This window comes from Odocoileus virginianus, chromosome 22 (genome assembly GCF_023699985.2).
Source record: "Odocoileus virginianus isolate 20LAN1187 ecotype Illinois chromosome 22, Ovbor_1.2, whole genome shotgun sequence".
NCBI classification, from domain to species: domain Eukaryota; kingdom Metazoa; phylum Chordata; class Mammalia; order Artiodactyla; family Cervidae; genus Odocoileus; species Odocoileus virginianus.
In genome coordinates this window covers 2,864,416-2,892,115 of record NC_069695.1, presented here as the reverse complement: position 1 = coordinate 2,892,115, position 27,700 = coordinate 2,864,416, and the positions used below count along the sequence as shown (strand labels likewise).

Sequence of the window (27,700 nt, the reverse complement as noted above, 5' to 3'; positions counted from 1 at the left end):
GTAAGTTTTTAATGGAGTTTGAATAACAGCTATTCCTGCCCACAGGGGTGTGTGAGGCCAGGATGGGGTGCAGCTGAGGCTCTGGAAGGACTTAACCCTTCTCCAGAGAAGGGCCTGAGCCCCCGAGCCCCCATCACTGCCTCCTGGATCAGCCATATGACCCAGAGTTGGCCTGGCCATCAGTTCCTTCCCTAGCACAGATAGTACAGTCTGCTCTTTTTTTTTTTCAACTTTCAAAAATATTTAAAAAATATTATCTGATTACAAAATATAATAATAAAATATTGATATTTGTAATAAAGTCAGCACAGTAAACACATATTAAAATCACCCTTCATTCCTACCACCTAGAGAAAAGTCACCATTAAATTTTGGTTTGTGTCTTGCAGAATTATTCTCGGTAAACATGCACAAGGTTTTTTTATTTTTATTTATTAATTACAGGAATTAATAGGAATTGTAGAGTATGCACAGTTTTACCTTAATAAATCCTAGATGGCTGTCCATGTCAGTACATACCATATTTTATGCCGGGTTTCAGTCCATAGACCAAACATCTTTTTTTAATAACTTCTGTTTATTCATGGCTGCGCAGGGCCTGGTTGCTCTGCGGGAGCTCTTCTCTGTGTGGTGAGCGGAGAGCGCCTCTTCGTCTGGTATCTGGCTGCTCACCGCGTTGGCCTCTCTTGCTGGGCGCGCGGGCTCCAGAGCGCAGGCTCGATAGTTACAGACTTGGTCGCTCCACCACATGTGGGGTCTCACCAGATCAGGATCGAACCCGTGTCTCCTGCGCTGGCAGGCAAATTCTTTACCGCTGAGCCAGCAAGGAAGCCCCATAGACCAAACATTTTTAGCCACGGCCTAGTGGTCAGCACCTAGGCTATGCCAGCATCTCACCATATAAACAGTACGAGGTCTGTAATCCTGAGATACACATTTTGTACCAATATCTTACCGTTGGTATAAATCCTAAGAGAAGTAACTATAAGAAGGGACTTGCACCTTAAAATCTTGATGCCTGTTGCCATCCCACTTCCTAAGCGGAACTGTTCAGTATCCACAAGAAGTGCTGGGACCTACACAGGACAAGAGCAGATCCCTGCCGCGGAGGGAGAGGGGGGCAACTGGACAGGCTGGAAGGGAGCCCGGTGGGAAGAAAGGATTTGAAGAAATATAAAAATACTGTAGCAATTAAGTCCATATTGGGGACGGGAAAGCATCGTATTGACGTTGTAGAAGGTGGGGTTCAGAAATGTGGGAGAGAAGCTGGGTCCCTTCCCAGATAATGAAGAAAAGGACGAAGAAGAAAACGGGAAGGGCCACGACCAAGGATTCATAGGCTTAGATTGAAAAAGCTGCCTCCACGTGAAAAAGAACAACAGTCAAGCGCACCATCAGAGGAAATGCTTGGAGAGGAAGAGGTTCTGGTAGGCAGGCCAGAGACGTCCGGTCTGATCCTGGGTGTGTGTGGCGGGGTGGGGTTCTCTCTTGTACTGTTCAGTTGCTGAGGCGTCTCTGATTCTTTGTGACCCCATGGACTGCAGCAGGCTTCCCTGTCCTTGAGTATCTCCCAAGTTTGCTCAGACTCATGTCCATGGAGTCGGTGATGCTGTCTAACCATCTCATCCTCTGCCGCCGCCTTCTGCTGGCTTCAGTCTTTCCCAGCCTCAGGGTCTTTTCCAGTGAGTGGGCTCTTCATCTGGTGGCCAGAGTGTTGGAGCTGGGACGGGGTCGCTGACAGTGGACCTGTGACACAGCAGGGCTCTTCAGGTGTGAATCTGTATTCCTCGTGAGGGATGTGACCTGGACGTTTACTCTGGAGAACCCGCTCCCTCGGGCTTAGCTTCCTCCTGGACATAGCCGGACGCATGTGGGGAAAAGACGGCAAGGACTCCCAGCAGAATATGAATGTGGTTATCTGTGAATAGGGGAGTGGTGGGTGGTAATTTTTTTCCTCTTTATTTCCCCAGAATTTCCATGAGAGTAAACATTTTCCTGTTGGATCAGTAGGCTCTTCCTTCCCTTCTGCTCCTTAATACTTTGTCCACTCGGGTGTTAAGCCAGGGCCAGCGGAGGAGGGGGAGGAGGAGGAGGGGGAGGAGGGGGAGACTCTGCCTCGAGCTCAGCGGCTCTGCTCTTTACGCTCAGGCATGGCTCTGACCGAGGCGGGCACGTTCTGGGCCAGGGAGCCACGAGGTGGTGTCGTGGGCCTAAGTCCCTTCAGGCGTGTCCAACCCTTTGTGACCCCGTGGACTGTAGCCCGCCAGGCGCCTCCATCCATGGGATTCTCCAGGCAAGAACACTGGAGCGGGTTGCCAAGCCCTCCTCCAGGGGTCTTCCGAACCCAGGGATCAAACCTCTGTCTCCTGGACTGCAGGCAGATTCTTTAATCACTGAGCCGCCGGGGAAGCCCGAGGTGGTGTCTGATGCACAGAAAAGGCAGGGGTTCACCAGGGGCAGGTGGATCCATTCCTCAGCTTGACTTCCTCAGCATCTCTTTTAAGTCCCTGTGTTTTGCCCCTTTGAAAGAAATTCCACTTTTTTTTTTTATGGCTATAAAATCTAATTTTCAGCAACAAATTTGGATCTCCGCAGTCTTGATGGATGTACCCTGTCTTTTCTGTGAAACATAATTAAATTTCTTGATAAGTCAATAGCAGATGAAAAAAAGTGTTGTTCTCCACTGTTGCTAATGTATGAAGGATAATTAAAACTCATAAATAACCATAAAATCATTTGCCTTTGATGATAACATCTTTAAGCGTGTAACATCTTAACAATTTAAAGGCTTCATTCGATATCCCCTTGGACACAGAGCCCATTTTCTGGGAAAGAGTTGTGAATAAATTTTACTTACGTTCTTTTTATAGTGAGACGTTATTACTCAGCGGTAATATGCAAAATAGCTTTGTGATGGTGATCGTTGTTTTATCTTTGTAATTACAGACATATCAAGTGGATCTGAAGCCCAACGGGTCAGAAATAATGGTGACGAATGAGAACAAGAGAGAGTACATAGAGTATGTACCATCCGGCCCTGTCTTCATTAAATCGGGCAGCACGTTTGGTGGACGGCCCTTGCCAGAGCACCTGGTGCATGTCGTGGACATCCTTCTAACAGCCCGGGTTCCTTTCTGGCTCGGGCTCATGGAGTGGAAAGTGTGGCTTGTGTCATGGCTTCCTGGAGCTGCCAGACGGAGGAGCAGTGGGAGGAGACGAGGGTCCTCGTGGAGTAACGCGGCAGATACTCTGGGAGCCAGTGGGCATCCCGTCTAAAACAGAGTCATGGCGATGGAACACAGTGTCCATAGCCAGTTGGGGTAAAATTGGCAACAACCAAAGAGAAGATATTGCATCTCTCTCCTGACTTCTTTTCCATAATGAAAGTGTAGGAAAGGAATTAAAAATGGATAGGGAGAATTGAGCAGATGCTGAAACATCGTTCCTGATGTGTGTGATTTTCTTTATCAACCTCTTCAGCCTCCATTGGTGGAACAAACTGTTGAGTCCTTTGGAAGTCTAGGACATCAGTACTGGGCAGAAGTTCTTTCTCTGTGGGGCAGCTTACGTTTTCCTCTCTGGTGTATACGTATGCTTCACACACACAGTTCTGGTATCCTCCAAGGATCACCAGGCTGCCTCGCTAACCTTGGGCACAGGGGCAAGGTCAGCATAACGGTGGTTGGCTCCCAGGGTCTTAGTTTCTGGTCATCTAGTGAGTTACAGCCACGGCCTGAACTCCCTGTTTGCATTCAGAACATCACCTCACCAAGCCAGGTTGCCTCCTCTCTCATTATAATGGGTCACAGGGCCTGAGAGAACTGGCCGAGGATCTCAGCATCCTTCCCTAGCATCTGCAAAGAAAAGCCTATTGTCTTTTCTAATTAGGAGGAGTTGGAGAGTGTTGAGTCCCTATAGACCCTGACGAAGGACAGACTTCTCCACTCGCACATTCGAAAACTTGCTACTCTTAGTCAAAGACTAGGAGTAAGATAACGACAGTTCTTGCCTGTTTGCATCAATTGGCACTTGTGCTGAACTTGGACAGTCTCAGCAAGTAGATGGCGTCCTAGCAGACACCATTGTCTTCATTCAGAAAGCACAGACTTGGAATCGATTTTTAACAGCCCTCCACCCCAGGGCAACTAGGGTCAGAAGTCAGAGGGTTTGGACCTTATGATACATGCACTGCATCTTTCTTTGCAGTTACTTCTTTGAGGTTTCAGGTTGGGGGTTAGGGGCAGGGCCTCAGGCAGCGTCTCCACTGGCTTCACCGCCAAAGTCGGATTGAACTCCCAGCTTCTCCCTGCCCCCTGCATCCCCCGGCGCAGTAGGAGGCTGTTGGGCTGGTGATTGCAGCACAGCCAGGGAGCCCCAAAATGCTGAGCAGTGGGCGGGTGGCAGGCTGGTCCCTGGGTGCCGTTGCCATGGCGCCCCCTCATAAGTGAGAGCCCTTGGTGACAAGGTCCCTGTGCTGTTTCACGACAGAACACCTTAGGTGGACTCCAAAGCGGATTCGCTTGGTAGTAAATGCTGCTATACACGGAACGTTTTCACAAGGAGCATGGTTTCAGTGGATTTCTGTGACTCACAGAAGTTTATTACCACTAGTCCTCCAAATATTGGTATTAAAGTAATAATGTTAGTGGTAAAATGCTGATAAATTGTATGTCTTTGTTGAAAACCAGCACATTGGATTCTAGAACAAAATATCATATGATCACATATGTCGTGCTGGGTATTCCCCTTAAAAATATGTACATGGTTGTATGTAAGCGTGGGTATGTACATCTTTGGGTTTGTGTGCACACGTTCATTATGCCCAGGTAGGTTTGTATTCAAGGCCCATTTTCCCTTTTTTCTGGACAGTCACATTTATACAGAAGCTTTGGTAAAGTGAGGCTTGGTGGCGGGGATGGGGAGGAAACCAGTATCTTTTTTTTTAAATCCCCAATGAGATTCGAGGCTCCACGTGTGCCCCTGTTCTCGAAAGCATCCAGGACTCAGCCCCAGCGGCCCCTCTCTCCTTGGCCCGCTTTGGACCCGGCTCCTCCCCTGCCCGAGAAGCTGCTGCAGTGGTGAAGGAAGGAGTGAAAGCAGGAGGTGGTTAACTGCTGTCTGTTTCTTCCCGCAGCCTAGTCATCCAGTGGAGGTTCGTGAACAGGGTCCAGAAGCAGATGAACGCCTTCCTGGAGGTGAGTCAGGCTCACTGGGAGCCGGGCCTGCGCCCTGAGGTTGGGAGAGGACCACGCCCCTCCTGGGGGTGGGCACGAGGCGGGAGACCATCACACGTCCCCCACATGGGTGCAGGTGTGGGGACCCCCTCCCACTGCCCGCAGCCCCAGAACAGGAGTGTCCGTGCGGCCCTGCCGCCCTCCGTTTGTTGGCGTTGGTTCAGGGTTTTCTGGCTTTGCTGCTTAGTTGTTAATTCGCCGTGACTGTTTTTAAAGGGAAATCTTTACAGACTTGATCCAGAAGGGCCGGCTCCCCCCCAAGGCTAGACCCATCGCCCTGCAGTTTTCAGTGGTACCCAGGGAAGGCTGGGAGCATCTCGGAGTTTTGCTGTGGTGACCGCAGGTGCTGAGAAATGTGAGGACCTGGGCAGTTTCCATTCATACCATCCCTCCCCAGTAGCCGTGCCTTCCCCTTCATCTGCCAAACATTTTTTTTTAATCCCCTGCCCTTTCTTCGTGGCTGGCTGAACAGCTCCTCACCCTATTAAAGCGTGAAGCAGTTACTTCTCAGACCCGGGTAGTTAACGTCAATGATGCCACCAGGCCCCTGAGGAGAGAGGCCTGTCACAGGATAAGGGTTCATCATTTTTTATAAAATTGCTTACTGTGCCCCAAAGTGCAGTTTCTTTTTAAGTCCTAATAACTGGCTCTAGTTACTTAAAGAGAATGAACCCCAGGTGTCCACTCCAGGCTTCCTTTCTCATTGAACCGATGCTGGGTTCTTGGTGGGTGATGCTCTTAAGCTCACCCCTCACCCAGTTACCTGATCATGGTGAATAAAGCCCCAGCCCAGGCAGGACACTGGGAAAAATTCCGGGACTTTGGGTGTAATGTGTGAATTGGACACACTTGAGACCAGCAGGTTTCACACCTTATTTACACACGAAACCCAGGTGGCCTCACTCCAGGTGATCTCACTTGCAGAAAGTGACTACACGAAGGGCCAGCGACGCGGATGTCCACCCTGGGTCAGTGCAGCGGTTAGTGAAAGTGCAAGTCACTGAGTCGTGTCTGACTCTGCAGCGCCCCATGGACGGTAGCCCACCAGGCTCCTCTGTCCGTGGGATTCTCCAGGCAACAGTACTGGTGTGGGTAGCCATTCCCTTCTCCAGGGTGTCTTCCTGACCCAGGGATCGAACCCACATCTCCTGCACTGCAGGTGGATTGTTTCCGTCTGAGCCACCAGTTGGCGATAACTAACCAGCTAGGCTGGGAGCAGGCTGTTTCTCTGTGCTGTCTCCCCTCTGCTGATCACAGGCCACCTCTGGTGTCTCGTCTCTGCCTTCGGCACCTTGTTTGTGAACGGTCTGCTTGCACGCCTGTGTGTCTGAGGGCACCCTCACTCCGGCGGTGTGTCATAAGTGGCTTTTGGAATCCGCCGCCTACTTGCAGCAACTCATATTTTCAGGGTTTCAGGAATTACTCAAGTACCTGAATCTTCTGGAGTCTGCCACTCTTTAAATCTTTTATACTGTGATTATGCTGTTTTTATAGGAACTAAAATTATTGAATATTGTCACTGATAGCTATAAATTATCAGGGAACAATGTATTTTTTCCTAGCTAACCACACAAAGCTGGTTGGCCCTGAAAATTTGTCTCTTTCAGAGAAAAAGGTATTGAGAGTGATTTTTTTTTTCTTTCAGGGATTCACAGAACTGCTCCCTATTGATTTGATTAAAATCTTTGATGAAAATGAGCTGGAGGTTTGTAAACATTTTACATACAGGAGATTTTATTTACGTTGCTTCACGGCTGATATTGTAATATTTTCTCATCCACAATGTCCTAGTGAGTAAGCTCAGGTCAGTTCTAGCACAGGTGTCTCGGGGGCTTGTGTGCCGGCCGGGGAGCAGGAACAGCAGAGGCCGTCAGCTGTGCGCGCCTCCCTGGGAGAGGGCAGGTCCAGGGCGCGGCAGACAGAGGCCTGCGCGCTGAGCCAGCTCACCGCCGGGCCTGGCTTGGCGGGGAAGCTGCTGCGTCCGGTAGAGCTGGGGCGGCAGCAGCCAGGTGAGGGGGGCACCACCCTGCTCCCCGGGTTTTCTGCACCCCCACCGTGAGAGCTGAGCGGGAGCGTCTGGGGGGGCTCCTAGAGCAGCGGTCGCCGTGAAGGTGAAGGGGTCGCGTTGAGTGAGGAAGCACAGCAGAGGCAGCGAGGCGGGAGCAGGAGGTGGCTCCGAACCGGCCTGTGCCAGCTTCTCGGTGTCGATGTGGACGGGAGCGTGGCGTCTGCAGAGCAGGGAGGCCGCTTCACCCTTGTGTCGAGGGAAGCAAGACGAGGCAGACTGTGTCTGTGCAGAGGCTGCTGACACAGCTCCGGCCGCTTGTCCAGTGAAGCGGCTCCTGGAGACTGGCTTTCTGTTCTTCTACCTTCAAGTGGAAACGTCCAGGTAGATGACATCCTAGAAAGATGTAGGACCAGTCTGCTCACCGGGAGGTGAGGTGATGCCCTGAGCTGGTGGATCCGTCTGGGAAAGACACGTTCTTGCTGTCATAAAGCACAAATTCTGCTGTGGGCGGAGAGGTATTTTGAAATATTGAGACAGATTACTTCTCAGAAGAGCAGACAGCCAGCGTCACGGGCAGATGTAAACAGAGCCAAAGGAAATCCGTGAGCACTGAGCTGAGATCAGAGGGGCCAGGAGGGCACTCAGTTTGGACTTTTCATTTCCAGTATGAGACGCAGTGGTCCGTCCAGGCACTGGAATCGGGTCCCCTCGTTACCTCTCTTGTCTCTGACCCGAGGCGGCAGGCAGGGTGTGGCACACGTGTTCCCCTTCATCCGTCTTTCCAGTTCACTGGTTCATCTGGCTTTGCACGTAACACGATGCTGCAATTGAGAGGAGGCCTTTTCTCCGTGTGCATTTCTTGGGCTTTCACGATACACCCTGTTCACCTCTGGTCTGTCTCCTCCAGTTGCTGATGTGCGGCCTTGGTGATGTGGATGTGAACGACTGGCGACAACATTCTATTTACAAGAACGGCTACTGCCCGAACCACCCCGTGATCCAGTGGTTCTGGAAGGTAGGTCTGGGGCCCAGGGCCTGTACTGCCTTCCAAGGTCCGCTGCTGGGTTTGGGGCCCTTCTGGTTCGTGGCCTGCTGGGGAGGGGAGAGGCCTGCTGAGCCCGACAGAGCCCTTCCCGCTGCTTCTCTGTGACCGTGGTGGGCGCCTGCCCTCACTTGTCCTGAGTAAGCCACACTGTCTTCCTCGGTCACTTACTCAAGTGCTTTTGTTTAAGGAAACCGTTGAGTAGGATGACCCTAAAAAGCAGATAGCTGGATTCAAGAATTTGAACGAGTCCTCCAGAGTGTGAATAAGAATGAAAGGCTTCTCAGGACAAATACACGCTTTGGGGCTGGCTTTTCCAAGATGCCATTTTGGTTTAAAAAACCATTTTCTCAATTTTTTTTGTGAATTACAACAACCATTTTGATCTTTACATCTTTCAATCAGAGATGCAAATGAAATCTGATTCCCTCTCTAAAGGCCAGTGTTTGTATCCTGTTCATTTTAGGAGAGAAGTGAGATAGCAGGTCTGAAGGAGAGAGTATAAACTGACTTTGAAAGAACAATTCCATGGGGGAAGAGCACTGGTTATTTACTTATAGAAATAAGAAATCTGTTTGAATTGTCTTAATTTCTAAATATTTGTTACTAATAAAATTTCAAGTGCAGCAGAGAAGTATAGAGAAAAGGAAGAAAGCAGAATCATCAAATCCTAAAATCTTAGTCCAGGTCTCACTCAGCTTTGATTTTGGATTTTTTTTTTTTTTTTTTTAATATCAGTTCAAGTGACTTTACCAGTAAAGCCAACTAGATTCTTAGAATAATTCAGATAAGTAAGATACACCGGTAATTTCAGAGGCCTAGCCTGGCTTCTGTTTTTCTTTTTCTAAAATGTTATCTTTAGAGAATTTCTCTATAGTCAGAAATCCTGCCTCATAAGCTGGGTTCCCCTCTGGAGCCAATTGGAAACACACAGTTTGAAAAGCGTCAACCCCAGGATCGTGTGTGTTTCCGACTGGCTCGAGCGGACCGGCAAGTCTCACAAACAGAAACAGGAACTCAGTGCCATCAATGAGTTTGCCTTTTTTTAAAAAAAACCACTTATTTTTGACCAATGGGCACATGAAGAAAGTGACACTGTGATCCCTCGGTCTCTGAGATTACAGAGGCCAGTGTCGTGGCCATTAAAAACATGCACGCCGGCCTTACCCTGTCCGGGTGTAAGACCGTCTAGGACTTCCGCCGCAGTGCACGCGGGATGACGGTTTGCCGGTCTGCGTTGCGTGTCCAGTGGCGCATGGTGACCTCTGTCCCCGTCTGCAGGCTGTGCTGCTGATGGACGCCGAGAAGCGCATCCGGTTACTGCAGTTTGTCACAGGGACATCCCGAGTACCTATGAACGGATTTGCCGAGCTTTATGGTGAGCAGGATACCAGGGAGTCTTGTCCTCCCCTCGCCCCGTGCTGTGTACCAGGCATGCGCTGTGGCTCCAGAAGACTGCCGCGCGGGTTTTGTCTGCACGCGGGAGACCCGCCACGTGGAGGGTGCGGCCGCATGCTGCCCCCTCAGCTGCTCTTAAGTCGTGTCAGACTCTGCGACCCCGTGGACTGCAGCACGCCAGGCCCCCTGTCCATCACCCACTCCTGGAGTTTACTCAGACTCGTGTCCATTGAGTCGGTGATGCCATCCAACCATCTCAGCCTCTGTGGCCCCCTCCTCCTCCTGTTTGTGTAGTTACCTCTGTATAAATGCAGGGGACTGTTTTTACTTTTTGTTTTTGTACAGAGAACCATAAGTTTGGTCTTCTCTCTCTTTTCTGTTTCCTGGTGTATCTTCCAAAACAACTAGATTTTGCAGAATCATCCATGTGGTTGTAAGCTGAACATTAAAAAGTACTGCACCCCTCCACAAGGCAGAATTCTTTTAGCACTTCCTGTAGATTAAAAAAATCACTTTCTGCTCTGCATATTAAAACTCAGGATATTTCAGGTTTCTGCCCCACCCACCCAGAAGTAGTTTTAGGTTTAAGCTTGCAGGGCTGGGCTGAAAGGCTGCAGCTTCCACCCGTCCCATGTTGTGTCTGCTCTGTTCAGCGTGGCGCGGTTCCGTCCCGATGGTGACGCGAGTCTGGGTCTGAGGTCTGGGGTGGTGCAGAACCGCGGCTGCCTCTGTTTTATACACTGTGATGTCAGAGCTGCAGGGGGGTCCCCGGGCTCACCCAGGCACTCCTTGCCCGCCCCTCCTTCGTCTTGCTCTGCTGCCTTGAGCACTCAGCGTTGTGTTTTTCTTTTTCTTTTCTCTAGGTTCCAATGGTCCTCAGCTGTTTACAATAGAGCAATGGGGAAGTCCTGAAAAACTGCCCAGAGCTCACACGTGGTGAGTGACAGAAAACCACACAGCTGTCAACAGACAGACTTGTTTTTTCAAAGCTTAGTTGTGGATAACACTGGGCGAGAGGCAAGCATGCTTTAGAGTGGGAAATGTCAGTGATGCAGGCAAAGGTATAATCATCGCTGGTGCTGATGAAGTTGAACCATGAGTTGAAAGGGCCTGTATGTTTGATAATGAAGGGTTAAATCCCTCCTTCCTGCTTCCCATGGGGTGTTCCTCCTCCAGTCCCCCCCTTTCCTTAAATATTCTGGGAAGCAGAGATTTTACTGTATCATCTCCCTACATGGCTGTGACAGCAGCCAGCCTCTGAGCAGACTGAGTTCTTATTCCAGACTTAAATTGGTTTAGAACCAGGAATGAGATTCCTTGGAGAAACAGGGTCTTTAAAAAGATTTTCCATGGCCATCCAGAACCCATGAGTCTCTGGGATTTAGTAATGTGATTGTGACAGAGGGGGGTCACAGGTCCGACCAAGGACCCCTGCCCCAGGGAGGCTCAGCGCAGTGGCACTCAGAAGCCCTCCAGGGAATGGGGTGGGAGGAGGAGGGTTTCCGGGACCCCCGAGGACTTTGCTGAAACCCACAGAGAGGATCTCAGGAGCCTTCAGTCCAGCTCCCGGGTCCCCCGGGTTGGTTTCCCCTTCCGAAGCTTTGGTTTCTTACTCACAGGAAGCAGGTGGAGGGGGTCCTGTGGATGGTCAGCCCCCAGCCTCCTTCCCCACGAGAAGCCTGGGCGGCCAGAGTTGCTGGGCTGCCCGCGCTGCCTGGCGCAGCTTGGGAAAGGTCTCATTTCGCTGGGCTGCCCGCGCTGCCTGGCGCGGCTCGGGGAAGGTCTCATTTCGCTGGGCTGCCCGCGCTGCCTGGCGCGGCTCGGGGGAAGGTCTCATTTAAGTTGCATGCGTGGGATGGGCTGTGGAACGTTTTTTGCTTCTCTTTGATTCCGTTGCCTTGCCGGAAAGCATGTTCTCCCCACTGTTTGTACCATTCCGAGAACTCCAAATGGGATGGATGTGGTCCCTGCCTGTCAGCGCCAGGAGAGCAGGCTGACTCTTGCTACAGCTGGCCGATCGCCGGAGCAGTCGGTGTCCCTGACCGTCTGCCTTTATTCTCAGGGGAGAATGTTTTGGCCATTTGGAGCTTTCATTCCAAACAGTCTCAGAATCCAGTGTAGTTTTCTGGGCTCAGTAGTCTTCATCTGGAATGCTGCCAGCGCTGAGCTGAGCCCCAGGACCGTCGGGATGGGGCGCGAGCTCCCGGCCATCTCGTGTGGGGCAGGCCCTGCACCTTGACGGCAGTGTCCCTGTGGGTTCTTGGCAAGCTTGCTCATGGTCTCAGAGTTCACAGGCTCCCAAATCTCAGGACTTGAAGTCAGGTCTGCCTGAATTAGAATCTCCACGCTGACCGCTATAGTTAAGCTGCCGCCACGGGAATATGGTTCCTTTTCTTTCCAGACTCTTCAAGGAGAAACCAAGTAATTGAGCACTCATCTCACATCCTACTGTTGACCCACAGACAGATATCTTGCCGTTGAACGCTTCTTCTATCTGAGTCAGTGTGCTGAGCCACCACTAAAATCCAGGGCCACCCAGACAAGGCCCTGACTCGGGTGTCTCTTGACCTTGGCTGGACGTTGGAACCCCCTAGAAAGCATTAAATACAAACACTGGCCCCAGGGTCCCACTTGCGGAGGTTTTGACCCAGTTGGTCTGTTATGACTGGGGCTGTGGGATTGCAGAGCCACCTGGTGGTTGGCAAGGACAGCCGGGGTTTAGAATTGCTGCTTGTCTTCAGGAAGGACAGAGGCCGACCCCCAGGAGGAAGGCAGCCCCGCCAGCTTGCAGTGAAGCCCTGCTGCTCGTCGAGTGTCCCAGGAGGAGGGCGTCTGGGGCCTTTTCCCAGGCCCCGAGGAGAGCACTAGCTCTGCTGAAGCCCCCTGGCTGGCCGCATGGGACGTCCTCTTTTTTCTCTGCTGTGGCTCTCCTCCCAGCCAGCCCCGGCTTCTGCTGAAACATAGAAGCACAACGACCATGCTTCATTCTTGGTTCGCTGTGAACAAACTTCACCGCGATGACCATCAGTTCAGTTCAGTCGCTCAGTTGTGTCCGATTCTTTGCAACCCCATGATCTGCAGCACGCCAGGCCTCCCTGTCTATCACCAACTCCTGAAGTTTACTCAAACCCATGTCCATCGGGTTGGTGATGCCATCCAGCCATCTCATCCTTTGTTGTCCCCTTCTCCTCCTGCCCCCAATCCCTCCCAGCATCAAGGTCTTTTCCAATGAGTCAACTCTTCGCATGAGGTGGCCAAAGTACTGGAGTTTCAGCCTCAGCATCAGTCCTTCCAATGAACACCCAGGACTGATCTCCTTTAGGATGGACTGGTTGGATCTCCTTGAGTATAGTTGTGGCTAAATAAAATCTAGCCATATGTGTGTTTAATCTCTTCCATGTTTGATGAAAATATAAAATACACAATGAAGCTTCAAGATTAAAACCTGATTTCCTAGGAGAGGGAGGGCTTAGCGGAGCTGGTTCTTTCACATATAATTGTGGAGTATCTAACATGAAGTGGCTTCATTCCTTTGTTCTATCAAAGGTCACTGCTCATATATTTAAAATTCCTCTTTACTAAGCAGCACAGACCCACCTAAAAATAATCTCCTTCAGCCCACACATCTTCCGCACGACAAGGCTGAGGCCCCTGAGGGTAAGGAGGTCACGCAGTTGGTTGGTGGCAGGCCAGAGCCAGACCTGTGTCTCCTGACATCAGACGTAATGGTAACGCTCACTGAGCACTTCCTGTGCTCCAGGCATCGCCCTGACGAGCGCTGTGTGTGTGAACCTGTGTCACTGTCACAGCGGTTCTGAGAGGCGGGTCCGATGCCTCCCCTCTTCTTAGCAGTGGAGGAACTGACGCCTCGAGAGCTGACAACATCCCAAGCCTCAGCTCTTCACACGCCCCGACTTGCTTCTCTCTCACCCCCTCATCATTCCAGTATTTCTCAAGCTTGAATAATGTATGGGCCTTCTTTAAAATGGCAACAGATTCTTGAAGCCCCACAGGATTGCAGGCCCTGGACTGTGAAATACCAGCTTAAAATCAAGACAACAGCTGCCTCCCGGGAAAAGGTCTTCTAAGTGTAGCTGCAGAGTGGGGTCTGTCTTTGTCGCTGGTGAAGTGACATTTTGAGGTCGTTATCACGTGAAAACCAAACACTGAAAACTTCTTTTCCTCTTAATCTTTCCGGATCCGAGTCTCTGAGACCTGGTTTGAGGAGCACAGCTCCTCCCGGCCGTGTGCTTTGATGTCAGAAAACCTCAGGGCTCGGTGCGTCTCGTCAGACACTCAGTAGTTGTTAAAGGGCCCGCCCTGCTCACGCGTCCAGGTCTCACTGCTGCCGACAGTCATAGGCTTTAAAACGCAGGACAGCGCTCTGCTCGTCCTCGGAAACCCATGCCAGAGCCCGGAGCAGCAGTTCTAGACGCTGAGGCAGCCTGACCGCATCCAGGCCTTGGAGCCAACCTGGGGCTGAATCCGGACTCTGCCACTTGCTGGGTGATTTGGGGCAAGTTCCCTAACCTCTGTGTGCCTTGCATTCCTCTATAAGCAGGGATGCGGCATTACCTACCTTGCAGGCGGGTGCTGGGACTCGCTGAGGTGATCGAGGAGTAGCACCCGGGTGGCTCAGCTGGTTAAGAAGCTGCCTGCGACGCAGGAGACCCCGGTTCAGTCCCTGGGCGGGGAAGATCCGCTGGAGGAGGGGTAGGCTGCCCACTCCAGTGTTCGTGGGCTTCCCTTGTGGCTCAGCTGGTAAAGAATCCACCTGCAATGTGGAAGACCCCGGTTCAGTTCCTGGATGGGGAGGATGCCCTGGAGAAGGGAAAGGCTACCCACTCCAGGATTCTGGCCTGGAGAATTCCATGGACTGTATAGTCCATGGGGTCGCAGAGTCGGACACGACTGAGCGACTTTCACTCGCTCACCACTAACAGCGCTGGTGCAGGGCAAATGCTCCACAAATGTTAGCTTATGAAAGCATGAGCTAAGGTGTGCACATGTGTGCACATGCACACACACGTGCAAACAAGCCACAAGCATGTGTGGCCATCGTCACGACAAGGCCGGCAGCCCGCCTCCCTGGTGTCTGGGGCTCCCTTGTGCCTGGGGCAGGGGGGGTGGGGGGGCAGTGCCCGGTGGGTGAGTGGTGACAGTGGGGGCTGCCTGTGGGTGCGTGCTGTGTACCAGACCCCTTTATATGTGTGATCTGATGCTCCCAGCACCTGACCCTGCAGCGGTCTCCCCATTTCACGGAAGGGCCGACAGAGAGGGAAGTGACTCGCCTGAGGTCACATGGCTGGCAGGTGGCAGAGGCAGGATTTGAACTCAATCCTGGGAACACGTATAGTTGTTGCTCACAGAGGCCACGTGTATCTGGAGGTCTCAGTGTCACCAGGGTGACTTGTGCCACCCCAGCCAAGGCCTCCAGCTATGTGGGGGCTTTGGGTAAATGCAGCTCTTCACGCCGCACGCCAGTGACTTCCCTGATTCTGGGTAGAGCGTCACTCCACGTCGGGCTCCCAGAGCCGCGGGAGCCTGGGTTCTGGTCTCAGCTCTGCGGTGCTGTCAGGACTGAGGCTAGGGCACGGTGACCTGCCGCCCGGCTGCAGGACCCGCATCTGCAAAACAAGGAGACACCTGCTCAGAGGGGCTGTGCGGAAAACAAGAGGCGCTGCGTGCAGAAGTGCGGACTTCCTAAAATAGTGTCAGACAGCTCCATTCATCCTGCTGCGGAAAGTTTTGACAGTTTTCCCAGTTTTGAAGCCTCGGCGTGTGCGTCAGTTACCTTGCCTGTCCTGTGTCCCTTCCCAGCATGGGTTTCTAGGATCCACGTCTGACTGTAGTAGAGAGGTTTCACAGACGATTGGAAAATTCTCTTTTCATCCCCTGCAGGTGTGGACAGGGTCGTCACTGGATTATATTTTTTGCGCTGAGGCTTTCACAGTCCTCTTGCCCAAACGCCAAGTGCCCTCTGAGGCCGAAGCGAGGAGACGCAGGTGTGACTCCCGTAGGGATGCTGGCTCCTTACCTCTGCTTTGTTCCTTTTGCAGCTTTAATCGCCTTGACTTACCTCCGTATGAGACCTTTGAAGATTTACGAGAGAAGCTTCTCATGGCTGTGGAAAATGCCCAAGGATTCGAGGGGGTGGATTAAGCGCCCCCTGCCTCGGGGCGGTTGTTCTTCGAGCAAGTTCTGCTTGCACTTTTGCATTTGCCTGACAGACTCTGCAGAGACGCTGGCAGAGAGCAACGCGGCCAGGGGTCCTGGAGCGGAGCCCCTGCCCCCGACTTGCCCGCGGCCGACAGGGAGACTCCGTCCCGGGTCGCATTCCTGCATTTCCCACCACCAATTTCCAACTGGCTGATGTGTATACTGATTACATTTCAGGAGGACTTATTCTATTTATGTTGTGCCTCTGTAGGCCAAGCCCTTAATAAATATTTTCCATACTTTATAATGACAGCGAATGGAATTAATCACTCTACAGGTATAGTATTACAACTCATGTTTACTTTTTAAAATGATTTAGACCGATTTGCAGATTTTATTTCACTACAATTAAAGATGTCTCATGTACTTGGAAAAGTGAGCACTTTTTTTTTTTTTGTATTTGAACTTCATACCAGGTTTAATGTTGGTGACGTTTTTATTTTTAAAGTACTTAGAAAGCCCCACCCCCTACCGGATTAGCTATGGAAGACTGACTTCTGTCCAAAAACCTTCTGCAGACAAATACTCTAACATTAGACATCATGACAGTTTTTTCCATGCTCAGAATGAGAACTGGATATTACGTTTTTTTTGTTCAAATTCAGTGTAATAGCTGCAGACTGAGAGAATTGTAACATAGCATGACAAAATTTGTGTCGACTTGAAGGAATCACACCGTTATTCCTTAGAAGTGATCACGTGTGCTGGAGCACATTTGAGGCAGGGTTGGACTATCACTTCTCGTAAGAGAAGCTACTTAACCCTTCCCAATGCTGTACAGTCCTCCTATTGTATTTTCCTCCTTGCTGTTGTAGTAGAGACACTTGAGTGAAACTTGGCACCGAGTGATTCGAAACTGTGGAAAGCAGACCTGTACAGTCTCCTGTTTGTATGCGTTTGCTAACGGTAGCTGAATACACAACTTTTTGTTCTAACTGCACCAATTCTGAAGGCACTTTATGTACTATGTGGAGGTCATATCTGGTTTTCTTTTTTTTTCTTTAATCATAAGCATTGAATGTGATTTCTTCTCTCTGCACACACCCTTCCAGTGCAATATCTATTGATTGTGAATCTGGCTGCTGGTGTCTAAACCCTGGCTGTAAAGCTGAGCCTAGAGACCTGTCCTGACCAAGCGTTTTGTGATTTCTACTCCACTGCAAAGATTACTAGACACTTAATCTAACCGGGTTTCGTTCCCAATGACCTGTTGCATGCTTCCATACCATGTTCTGCCCGAGCTGTGTCCATCACGTGCTAGATTAAAAGGGCGGAGAAGACTTGATTTGACGCCCTGACATCTGGCCTTCCAGCTGACCCTGCTGGGGGTGGAGGCTTCTGCGGGATTCAGGTTCTTGACCACTTGTGAGTCCTTGTTGCAGAACTGTGTTTTGAAAGGACGCCTGAGGCAGGGCGAGGGGGGTCTAGCAAACCCTTCTGTCCTCCTTAACCTGTGTTGTCCTAAACCCTGCAGTGGCCGTCCAGGGAAACTGGATATATCGCTTGCCAGTCATAGATGAGACCCAAAAAATTGTGGTTTCAGGGCCTCCGTTTAGGATCTTCCGGGTGGCTTGTGGGAAGCCACGAAATGTTTGTGGTTGGTTTGTTTAAAGAGGCTGCGGAGCCCGTGGCATCTAAAAGAAGGTGGAGTTCTCCAGAACTGAGGGTTGTTCCCCTTCACAGTGATTTTTAAAAATCCAGTAGTGATCAGAAAACCTAGATGTTGAGTAATTAGAAAAACAATGTTGCTCATTATTTTTACCTCTTGGTGGGATTTCATCCCTTCAGTTGATATAACAAGTGTCTCCTCCTCTTAGCCCCTTGGCTTGCTTTTTGTGATTCATGTCAGAGCCTGGGAGAGCAGTGTGCTGGGATGGGTTTCATAAGTGTGCAGTTATAGGGAAGAAATCCAACAATCCTTGTCGAAGAACTGGAGTTCTTCTGTCATTTCATAAGTTCTTAAATCAGAATGTTCACTGAATGCAAATTAGGCAAAGTACTGAAAATACGAAAGAAACCCCATTCTAAGATCATTTCTGTGCCAAGAACAGATAAGAATTATTGAAATAGACCCCCGTGAATACTTGGAAGGCGGTAATTGTGAGTGACAGCTCAGTTCATCTCTCCCTTATTATCTCATTTCAGTGATGGCTCGGAAGTGCTGGGTTTAGAGTTTGTTTGGGGGTTTTGGCTTCCTTGAATCCAAATAAGCTTCCCCAGTTCGCAGCAACCCTCAGGGTTTCACTCTGCGTCTAAACAGCCATGCACCTTGTTCTCTCGATCCTGACGACTGCTGTCCACCCCTGTCGCACTGAACTCTCAGGAGGCAGTAAGGAAGAGCAGAGGGCCTCTGCCCAGCCCACTCAGCACCCCTGGGGGTGGAAGACGCTGTCGCCGCCCCTGGATCTCTCTCAACAGTGATGCCTTTTTAGAAATGACCGGAATCCAGCTTCTCTAGGCCCTTGGAAAAGAGCCCTTACGAGCCATTTAGCCATGAGGTTAAGAAGCCAGTTCCAGAATTTGCATATTGCATGTGGTTGAAAGGTTTTTAAACATGAGCTAACCCAGTCACCTGTAAAAGTCCTGCTTGTTTCTAGTCTCCCCTCTTGTCGGCCTAACGGTGAATTTGGGGAGTCCTGCCCAGGAGAGATTGGCTCCAGGCAGGGTCTGCTCTTGCACCTGCCACCTCTGCGACAGGAAACGGCGAGGCGTGGGTCTCAGCGCTGTTTTCCTTTCTCCTGAAACACATCCATTTACTTACCAAGGCGCTTTGGTAGCTCCCACCAGATACTCCCTAAGGCCAGATGACAAATGCTTCAAGCAACCTGACATGGTTTGTTCCTCCCACATAAGGATGCAGGCACAGATTCTGAGAAGAATGGTTTGCAGAATATTTGAACTGCTTTCTGCATCTCACACTGTTCGACAGCATGGACCGCTGCCGTGTGACCTCGCCAGGTCCAAACTGGCTCCCCTGAAAACCGAGCTAGCGCGGCAAGCTACTAATTGTCCTCACAGTTGTAACTGTTTCTCACTTGACTCCGCTGTTTTTCTAAGTCTTGGGCCTTGCCTCTGAAATGTCAGGACCCACAGAGAGCGCGCCTGGGTTAACCGGTCCTCAGGCCCCCGCCCCGCCGTGCGCCAGGCCCCTCTGGCCTCCTCACCCGGCCCCGCCCAGCCCCGGCGGACAGCGGTGTCGACCCCTGCCCTGCCAGCAGGGTTAGGGTTAGGGGGCGAAGCCGCGCAGGGCCCGCCTGCCCCGCCCCCGCCCCGCCCCGCCCCCGGGAGGTCCCGCTCTACCTCTGACTTCGGGGTGCATCCCGGTAGGTCACAACTGCCGATTTTAGGTCCAAGATGTGTTTTTTAAAATAATGCTTCATAAACTCCACTTTGTACTTTAGATTTTAAAACTGGGGAGAAAAATGTGATATACTTTGGACCACTTTTTTTTTTTTAATTTATCGAAGCCTTAACGAACCGTGTATCTACATTTGCATTCACACACCCCCGCCCCCCGTCCCCAGAGCGTTTTTCAGTGTCTCAGAGACAAAGCTGTAGCGTTAGGATGTGAGCTTGTATGTTTCATGGGAAAAGAGAGCTTTCTGTTGGTACAGGATCGTCCAAGAAAACCTCTCGTTTAGACCTCTCCCCTGCGTTAAAGGTGTTACGTGCAGAGCGATGCATGTGTAGGACGCATGTCTCTTCCTTGGTCGGTTTTGTGTTTGTGTGAGTAACAGTGGACCCTCACGGCGCTGGTGGCAGACCTCTGTATGCTACCTTCTCAACCTGTATCAGTGCATCCTAAGCCTCCTGACCATGACCTGTGTCCACAGACACCTGTGTTCCTAAAGAAGCCACTTTGCCCCTCTCCCTCAGACTGATTTCACCTGGATTGTCACAGTTTCCTTCATGTGAACTTTGCATAACTGTTCCCCCTTCACTACTATGTATGTAATATATATACGAACATCTGCTGTCCAAATATATCTGTATATATTTGTATAGCATTTACACCTACCTTGAGGAATCTGGTTTTGAAAGGGAGTGAGAGGTTAGTCCCTGCTACAGTTTCCTCCAAGCTGTGTCCTGAGAATTCTGACCCTCGGAGAACCCAAGGGAGATGATGATAGAATATGCTGTTATCTCTTAATTCAGCGTCTATTATCAAACAAAACATGAAAGAAACAGTGACTTTTAAGGTGAAAAGTTTCAAGCATTCCAAATGAATTCTCAATGTTTCGTAACTTTTTATTATAACCTCACCTCCTAATACAAAGCCAAGTACTATTTGATACAGTGATTAAAAACCAAACAACTTGGAAATTTTTTAAAAGACATCGTCTGGCTAACTGCTCATTTTCACAATCAGAATAGCTTTAAAATACAGTTGAATTTGATACAGGTAAAAAACGTTTTGTTGAGGAACAAATTCCTTTTGCTTTTCGTTTTTCTTGAGTGACCTAAACAGAAATTGTGGATTGTTTTCCTGACTTAACAAAAGAGTAATGTGACAAAATGAAGTCATTGTAAAGACGTGATGCGACTTGTCAAATATTTAATAAAGGATTGTGGAAGCTGGAACTTTTTCTACATCAAGTATTATAGGTTGTCTGTTTTAAAGCTTCTTCATGAATGCATTGTCTTAATTGTTTGGGGGGCGATATTCAAATGCCTGCAACTTTGTAGATAGCATGCTCATTTCCTTCATCTCCCTAGAAGTTCCACATCTTTAGAAACATCATTAAAGACTTCTCAGAACACATGGATTGAGCTTAATGGGATGTACCTCTATTCTTATCCATCTGTCTTTTATTTAAGAATTAACAACTTGATGGATTACCCAAGTGGTAATATAAAGTCCATGACTGGAAAGGCATATTTCATCTCTGGTTTTCGTCCAACTAACCCTCAATTTATGTCTGTTAATAAGACTCAGTAATGAAGCCTAAGATGGTTCTCAGAAAGAAAATCCAGACCTCATGTCAATTCCCTGATAAAACAGGTAGACTCCTCAAATTTTGCTCCTTTTCCTTACCTCTTGATGGCCTTAACTTGTGCCCTCAGAGACTGCCAGGAGGTAGCATCCAAGGAGGACGTGATTTCGTCCTGGTCTCCTGCTCCTTGTCTCTCTCAGTTAGCAGTAGACCGTGTCCTGCTGGAAAGACGTCAGTAGGCTTCCGAGTTCCTGCAGCCTCCTCCAGCCTCAAAGGAACGCACAGGGGAGATGTCAGCAGACAGAGCCACCCTGAACTCGTATGTGTCCATCCTCAGAGAGAAACACACATGATGAGTTTATATGAAATAGAGGAATAAATCATACATCACTTACACGGTTGCTGGGTTAGTAAACGCGTACCCTGCTCTGAAGTCCAAGGGTGACCTAGGCGTTCCTGAAACTCAAAAGCCTCCTGGTAAAAGCTGATGGTAAGCCTGGGCATCCGGGAATTCTCATCACTGTGGCTGGTCCTGGGTACCATATCCAGAGGGGCCCCTGGACATATGAGCGCAGATTCCACTTCCCATCCCCTTGGTGCGCCCCCACCTGAAAGACGGCACCTCTCAACACTGCGCTCCCAGAGAAACCGGACTGCGGGGTCTCTGAGTGTTCATAGGACTTGGACTGGACAGGAGAACAAAACGATGGAGGCTTTCATTGACCCAGACGGACTCCGTCAGGGGACTGCAGGATCCCGGCCCCACCTGGGGGACACCTGCTGGTGGGGACTGAGGAAGTGCAGAACCACGGTTCCCTTTGTAGGACTGACCGCAGGCCAGCCTGGGGAGCAGGTCAAGTGGCCCAAAATCAGCCTGTCCCCTTCCTGCAACCCCGGGCTGTGCCTCCTTCCCTGTCCCAACCAAGCCCAAGTCCATCCTGGCAGCAAGTCACAGGGTGAGCTTGACCAGAAAGCAGTGGAGAGGCTGCCCCCTGCCTCCGAGCGAAGTGGCATCTCCCCTCGGAGATGGGACCCCCTGGACACCCAGGGCTTCAGAGAGCAGGTCAGTGGCTTCCCTCGAATCCCAGCCCAACCCCGGCCCTGGTGCTCAAAGCAGCAGATCCTGCCCCCTCTGGGTCCGCCTGCTGCACTTTATCTTGAAGCCTGAGCTGCCTGCTCTTATCTGAGTCCCCTCCTTGGCCGATGTCCGGCCCACTTACCCCTTCGGTGCCTCTCCACACGTCCCTGGGGCACCATCGCCTGCGTCTCTGCAGCCTCGGGGCCTCGCTGGCTGCAGGAACAGACACGGCCTTGGAGAGAGGGAGTCAGGGACCTGATGGCAGGAGGGGAGGGCACACGGTTCCTCCACGAGCCCTTGCGCTCACCTCCCCCAGTGCTCGGGGAAAGCCTTCTCTTCTCTGCGGGAGAAGTTCACTTGCAGACGGCCTGTTGGAAGGGGTGAGGGTCGTGCAGGAAGGAAACCCGCAGCCAGGGAAAGTTAGGTCTCGCTGTGATTAAAGGGGAATCATACATTCTGGCAACTTCTAAGCAGTCCCTCACTGTGGGAGTTTTACATACACTTCCCAGAATGAAGTTACCAGTTTTCAACCCTGCGTGGCCTTGTTCAGACGGAAGAGCAAGACCAGCTAAAGGCATACCGTTCCGCGCTGCTGCGTGCCCGGAGCTCACAACCCTTTAATCACACGATTGCCAAATGTTTGATCCAGAAGGACCTTGGCCGCGTGAGTCCCCAGTTCTTGCCCTTGCTTCCTCCCCGGGTGCCCCGTGCAGTTGGCCTCACTAGCCCTCGGGGGCGGCCCTGCAGAGACCCAGGATGATGGCCGTGGGAACCGAAGACCCCCAGGGAGGGGCTGATCAGCTTCTCACGCTGCCCCGTGGGTCCCGGGGGGCTGGTGTGACCTCTCTGACGCCGTCTCTGCCCTCCAGCAGCTGGTCTACACAGAGGGGCCGCTCGCCACCAGGCCCGGGGGAGAGAGGAGGGCCACCGATGCCTAGCTGGAAATGGGCAGCCGCCCTCAGCCTCAAGGCTACGCCCCCCCCCACCCCCTCGTGAGGCCAGGCCCAGGGTCAAGGTCAGACCCTCAGCATCCCACTTCAGGTGGGGAACCTGGGTTGTCAAGGGAACCTTGCAAACACATCAAGCTGATCTCCCTCTTGTAAACCCCTCATGGTGGAGCAGAGTGCAGGGGGGTCCATGGGGGGGCAGAGGACCAGAGCACAGGCAGGTACCAGGGGCACCCCACGCAGCCTCCTGCCTTCGAGCCGGGCCACCAGGATGGTGTAAAAAGCTTCAGACTACCTCAAGCAGTATCGTCCCAGCCAGGAAGAGGCCGTGGTCAACACCCTCAGGAAACCGTCTCTTGCTGGCAGGGGCCAGAGCCCTCCGCCACCCCGGTGTCCCCGCAGCCTCCCCGGAACGCAGGAGGAGCCCTAGAGCAGGGTAGGGGCCCCGCAGCCCTGGGCGCAGAAGCTGCTTGTGGGAATCGGGGCCGCTGCACAGCTGGGCTTCCCGGGCGGCTGGATGGTGAGGAGTCCCCCCTGCCAAAGCAGGAGACACAGGTCCCATGCCTGATCTGGGAGGATCCCCTGGAGGAGGACATGGCCACGCACCCCAGTGTCCGTACCTGGGGAACCCCAGGGGTCACACAGTCAGACACGAGTGAGCGCCTAAGCATAGCCACCACCCCGGCGCACGCGCTTCTGTCCACACAGTGCACTCGAGGGTTGGGAGGTGCGGGGCTGCTCCCAGACGCCCCTCCAGCCATCGCCCGTCTCAGGACCCTCCGCAGCCCCCAGGCAGGGCGAGGGGCGGCCAGTGTAAGGTTGTGCAAGAGGACGAGGACCGGGGGGACAGACCGCCCTCCACCCCCTGCCCAGCCGCACGGCCACAGCCAACCACAAAGGAGGCTGGGAAACGGGGCCGGGGACAAGCAGCCTTCAGCACCTCTTTGCAGAATGAACCTCCCCTTCGGAGAGTGGCCTTCCTGCCGTTTGCCAAGCTTCCACAGTCTCCGATTCCCTCTCTTGGGATAGCAGTACTACTGCTTACCATAAATCTCAGTCTAATAAGGTAGATATTGTCACTGCCAACTTACACACGAGGAATCGGACCAGGAGGCCCAGAGTCTTACAGAGGACAGATCTGAACCCCGGGTGGTTTGGCTCAAAGCCTCCCATCAGCCACTCACTCTGGCCCATCCTCTACCCCCTGCACCAAACCTCCTCTCCGAGGGAAGAGCCCAGACACTCATTCACACTAAGACGCACATGACTGATCACACCAAATGCATGACCCGTTCTAGATGTTTTTACAAACTCCAATGTGAGGCTTAGACAAACCAACAGGAGTAAAGACTGATGGCATCTGTGTGAAAGTCATTCAGTCGTGTCCAACTCTTTGCAACCCCTGGACCCATGGAATTCTCCAGGCCAGAACACTGGAGTGGGTAGCCTTTCCCTTCTCCAGGGCATCTTCCCAACCCAGAAATTGAACCAGGGTCTCTTGAACTGCAGGCGGATTCTTTACCAGCTGAGCTATCAGCGAAGCCCACAGCAAGCTGAGTGGAAGAGGGCTTTTGAGGGCAAAGGCTCTGCTTCAAACCACAGTGTCCAACATACACGGAGACGTTGCGGTTTAGTCACTAAGTCGTGTCCGACTCTTTGCAACCCCATGGACTGTAGCCTGCCAGGCTCCTCTGCCCATGGGATTCTCCAGGCAAGGATACTGGAGTGGGTTGCCATTGCCTTCTCCAGGGGATCTTCCTGACCCAGGGATCAAACCCGTGTCTCCTGCATCTTCTGCACTGGCAGGCGGGTTCTTCACCCCCAAGCCACCTGGAGGCCCCACACAAGGAACCCCTCTACCTGCAGACAGCCTTCTCCAGGGACGGCCCCAGGGCCACACTGCCTCTCTGCCCCAGAGCTCTCTCCACCTTCAAAAGCAAGGGCCCTACATTTTCCAGATCCAGCAGCAACACGAACATCACTTAGTCCAACAGAGGTGACGGGCCGTAGAGACCTGGAGACCAGGGGGCTGGGTTCTCTACCCTCGGGAACTATCTGATGGAGTGCCGATGTACATTTTTCAAAAAGTGTTTCTGTTGGATAAACATAAGCTAATGGCTAAAATCCTTTAATACTATTTTGGTGGAGAGTTTGGGATTTGTCTTTCGGATTCTAGTTGTTTGGCTCTCTTACAAATTAGAAGAGTGCCTCTGGCACTGGGGTCCTCTCCCCTCCGACCCCCAGCCTCTCCCCGCTCTGGCCCACCCCCGTCTTGCCTCTGTGCAGCCTGTATTTACTCAGAAGATCCTTGCTTGTTCATCAGCTGAGGTTATCAGGGGACATGCCCTCCCCATCCCAAGGCGTAGTCAAACAAAAGTCAGGCCTTTGAACCCCAGGCTCCGGTTAAAAAGTAACAGGCTGGGTACTGGGTCAATAAACGGCAAATATTAGCTGCAGAGGCCGGAGCGCCGCGACCTTGGGAAATGCGCTGCCGCTCATCCTGTGTCCCCAGCGATGGCCGTCTGTCCTGGAGGTCCGGGACACTTACGGACCCAGGCGACCTGGAGCCAGTCATTCTTTCTGCTCTGCAAGTTGAATGTGGAAGCCACCAGCCCTTAAAGTTTGCTCCCAGACCACTCCACTGGCCTGGCTGCCATAGCAAAGCACGTGTCCACTTCCCTCTCCCCCCTTCCCAGCTGCCCGACACTCCGGCCAGCCCGCCTCCAGCCCAGCTCTGATCACACCGCCGGGCTGGTCACTGTATCCACCACCTGCCCATCAGCCCCTGCGTGGTGCTCAGGCCTGTGCAGGGCGCCTGGGCAGCAGGACAGGCCTCCAGGGGCTCGCCCCCAACACCGCATCCCAGTCTTCAGCCTGCACGGTTCCGTGGCAACCACTTCTGCGCCCCTGGAACTCGATCCTGATTTCCACGACACGTTCCCCTCCTGGCTGCTCTCTGCTCCTCATCAGGTGTTTCCCAATAACTCACCCCTGCTGTCCTCTCGCTCGCTCTCTCCTCCCCACCTCCCCTGCGGCTTAAAGTCATCACCGCCACACGAGCAGTGACCAGATCGCCCTCAACCCTTCCCTGCAACACCCCCGGGCCTCCTCGTGGGATCCCCTAGGTCACTCAGACTCACAGAGACCCAGGTTAGGCTCCCACTGCTTCCAGACTTCAATTCTGAAGTGTCTTTAGCATTCTGCTCTGGTGTCTGCTCTGGTGTCTTCCAAGCATCCACCCCGAGGCTTTAACTGTGACCTTTTGCAAGGCCTTGCTTCCCAGGTCCAAAGAGGGAAAGAGCTCAGCTTTCCACTCACTCATCCATCCATAAACATGCCACCAGGTGCCACACACTTGTAGCAACTGGAAATATAACCATTCAAAACAAAAATCCTTCCCTCCAATAAACACACCTTCCAGTGGAGGCAGAGAGACAATCAATGTATAAATAAGTAAACTGTGCACTGTTAAACATTGGTGGAACCAAGGAAAGCAAATGGAAGGAGGAGATGGCGTGGGAGGATGGAAATCTGGACAGAACGGACTTCCCTGGGGGTCCAGGGGCTAGGACTCTGCTCTTCACTGCAGGGGGCACAGTTTCGATCCCTGGTCAGAGAACTAAGATGCTTCATGCCACGCAGAGGGGCCAAAAAATAAATTCGTCACAGTGGCTCAAGATAAAGATCTCAAGGAGGTAAGAGTGAGTCTTGTGGCCACTTGGGGAGGACCACGTGGACACAAGGAGCAGCAAACACAAAGGCCCGAAGAAGGGCTGGGATCCAAGGGCAAGGCCCTTCTGGAACATGCTAACATCGCGCCAGCGGTTGGACCTTCCAACTGAGGAAGGCGAGCACAAAGTTGAACGCAGAAGCTCGGGGAGATGTCTAGGCTGGAGATACCAACTTCAGCGCCATCAGCTTGTCGATGGAATTTCCAGCTGAGTCTGAGAAGATGGGATTCCTGGACTGCAGGCTGAGACAGTCAGGAGAGGAGGAGCGGCAGCGAGGCGGGGGGAAAGCAGGGCCCACGCAGTCTCAGTGGCGGGGAAGGCGTCTTGGCGAGGAGGCACGTGTCCGGGGCTGCTGGCAACGAGGGACTCACCGGGCACCTCCAAAAGGGAGGTCTTGGTGGGATTGGGGAGCAGAGGCCCGACCAAAGGGGCTCCACAGAGGGGGCGGCGCTGGGGCGCGTGCATGCTCCCCCCGCGGCTGCTCGCTCCCCTCCAGGCCCACCCAGCGCCTTACGGCCTTGGGAACTTCAGCCCAAGTCGTAGTGACGACCTCCTGAGCGCACCCCACTCTGCCCTTCTCCCCTCTCTCTCAGTCCAGTGTGCGCACAGCCCTAATCATGGCCCTCCACGGCGGAAATCCATCAAGGCTGCCAGTGTCAGCTCATGAACGGATAAGCCCCTTAGCCAAGCACTCCAGGCCAGTGATGAGCAGGTCCCTGACTCAGTTTCCCTTCCTGCCCCCTCTTCCCTCAAACAGACAAGCCCCCCTATGTGCACATTCCACATTCAGTCCTTCCTTCTTGCCTCTGCTCACGCCTTTCTCTCCTGGGAATGACCTCCCCCATGTCCAGTTCTACCTAAAATTCAGAGAGCATCTCAGATGTCCCTTCCTCCAGGTAGCCTTTCCTGATTCCCTCCAACCCAATGAAGTTTCATCTCTCTTCTGAACCTACAGCACTCTGCCCCTTTCTGCCTCTTGCTGTGGTTCGTTTTACAATTACTGTCTTCCTCTTCATCACCGTAAGCACCCTGAAAGCATAGGTTACATCAATGCTCTCTGTCCCTTGGCTGCTCAGTAAGGCTGGGCCAGAGGGAACTGGTTAGGTGCC

At 52.1% G+C, this 27,700-nt stretch overlaps 1 protein-coding gene and 2 long non-coding RNA genes across 33 annotated transcripts in view; 2 read left to right on the top strand and 1 right to left on the bottom strand.

Annotated features, from left to right (window-relative positions):
- The window catches only part of NEDD4L (NEDD4 like E3 ubiquitin protein ligase), a 363,454-nt gene extending 347,306 nt beyond the window's left edge, over positions 1–16,148 (top strand). For all 13 annotated transcript variants that reach the window (XM_020912709.2, XM_020912682.2, XM_020912661.2 and 10 more), the window contains 7 exons: positions 2,947–3,020; positions 5,135–5,195; positions 6,880–6,939; positions 8,150–8,257; positions 9,566–9,662; positions 10,546–10,618; positions 15,742–16,148. In XM_020912709.2, coding sequence (XP_020768368.1) covers positions 2,947–3,020; positions 5,135–5,195; positions 6,880–6,939; positions 8,150–8,257; positions 9,566–9,662; positions 10,546–10,618; positions 15,742–15,844 — 576 coding nt within the window. In that variant the 3' untranslated portion in view covers positions 15,845–16,148. The remainder of the gene's footprint in view (positions 1–2,946; positions 3,021–5,134; positions 5,196–6,879; positions 6,940–8,149; positions 8,258–9,565; positions 9,663–10,545; positions 10,619–15,741) is intronic.
- On the bottom strand, positions 412–26,015 carry LOC110149997 (uncharacterized). Of its 18 annotated transcripts, none has more exons than XR_011482644.1 (9): positions 23,156–23,589; positions 22,056–22,851; positions 20,937–21,167; positions 19,920–20,059; positions 15,477–19,311; positions 14,974–15,309; positions 14,262–14,456; positions 9,452–9,635; positions 412–2,620 (listed from the first exon to the last, which is right to left on the bottom strand). It is a non-coding gene; the product is annotated as an uncharacterized lncRNA (long non-coding RNA). The 18 variants fall into 18 exon arrangements; XR_011482634.1 differs by lacking the exon at positions 412–2,620 and adding an exon at positions 21,231–21,521 and having other exon boundaries at positions 6,951–9,635; positions 20,937–21,103; XR_011482628.1 differs by lacking the exon at positions 412–2,620 and adding an exon at positions 21,258–21,521 and having other exon boundaries at positions 6,951–9,635.
- On the top strand, positions 21,263–24,970 carry LOC139030347 (uncharacterized). Of its 2 annotated transcripts, XR_011482647.1 has the most exons (3): positions 21,302–21,898; positions 22,423–22,577; positions 22,786–24,970. It is a non-coding gene; the product is annotated as an uncharacterized lncRNA (long non-coding RNA). The 2 variants fall into 2 exon arrangements; XR_011482646.1 differs by having other exon boundaries at positions 21,263–21,898; positions 22,423–24,970.
- Positions 26,016–27,700: the final 1,685 nt, after the last annotated feature.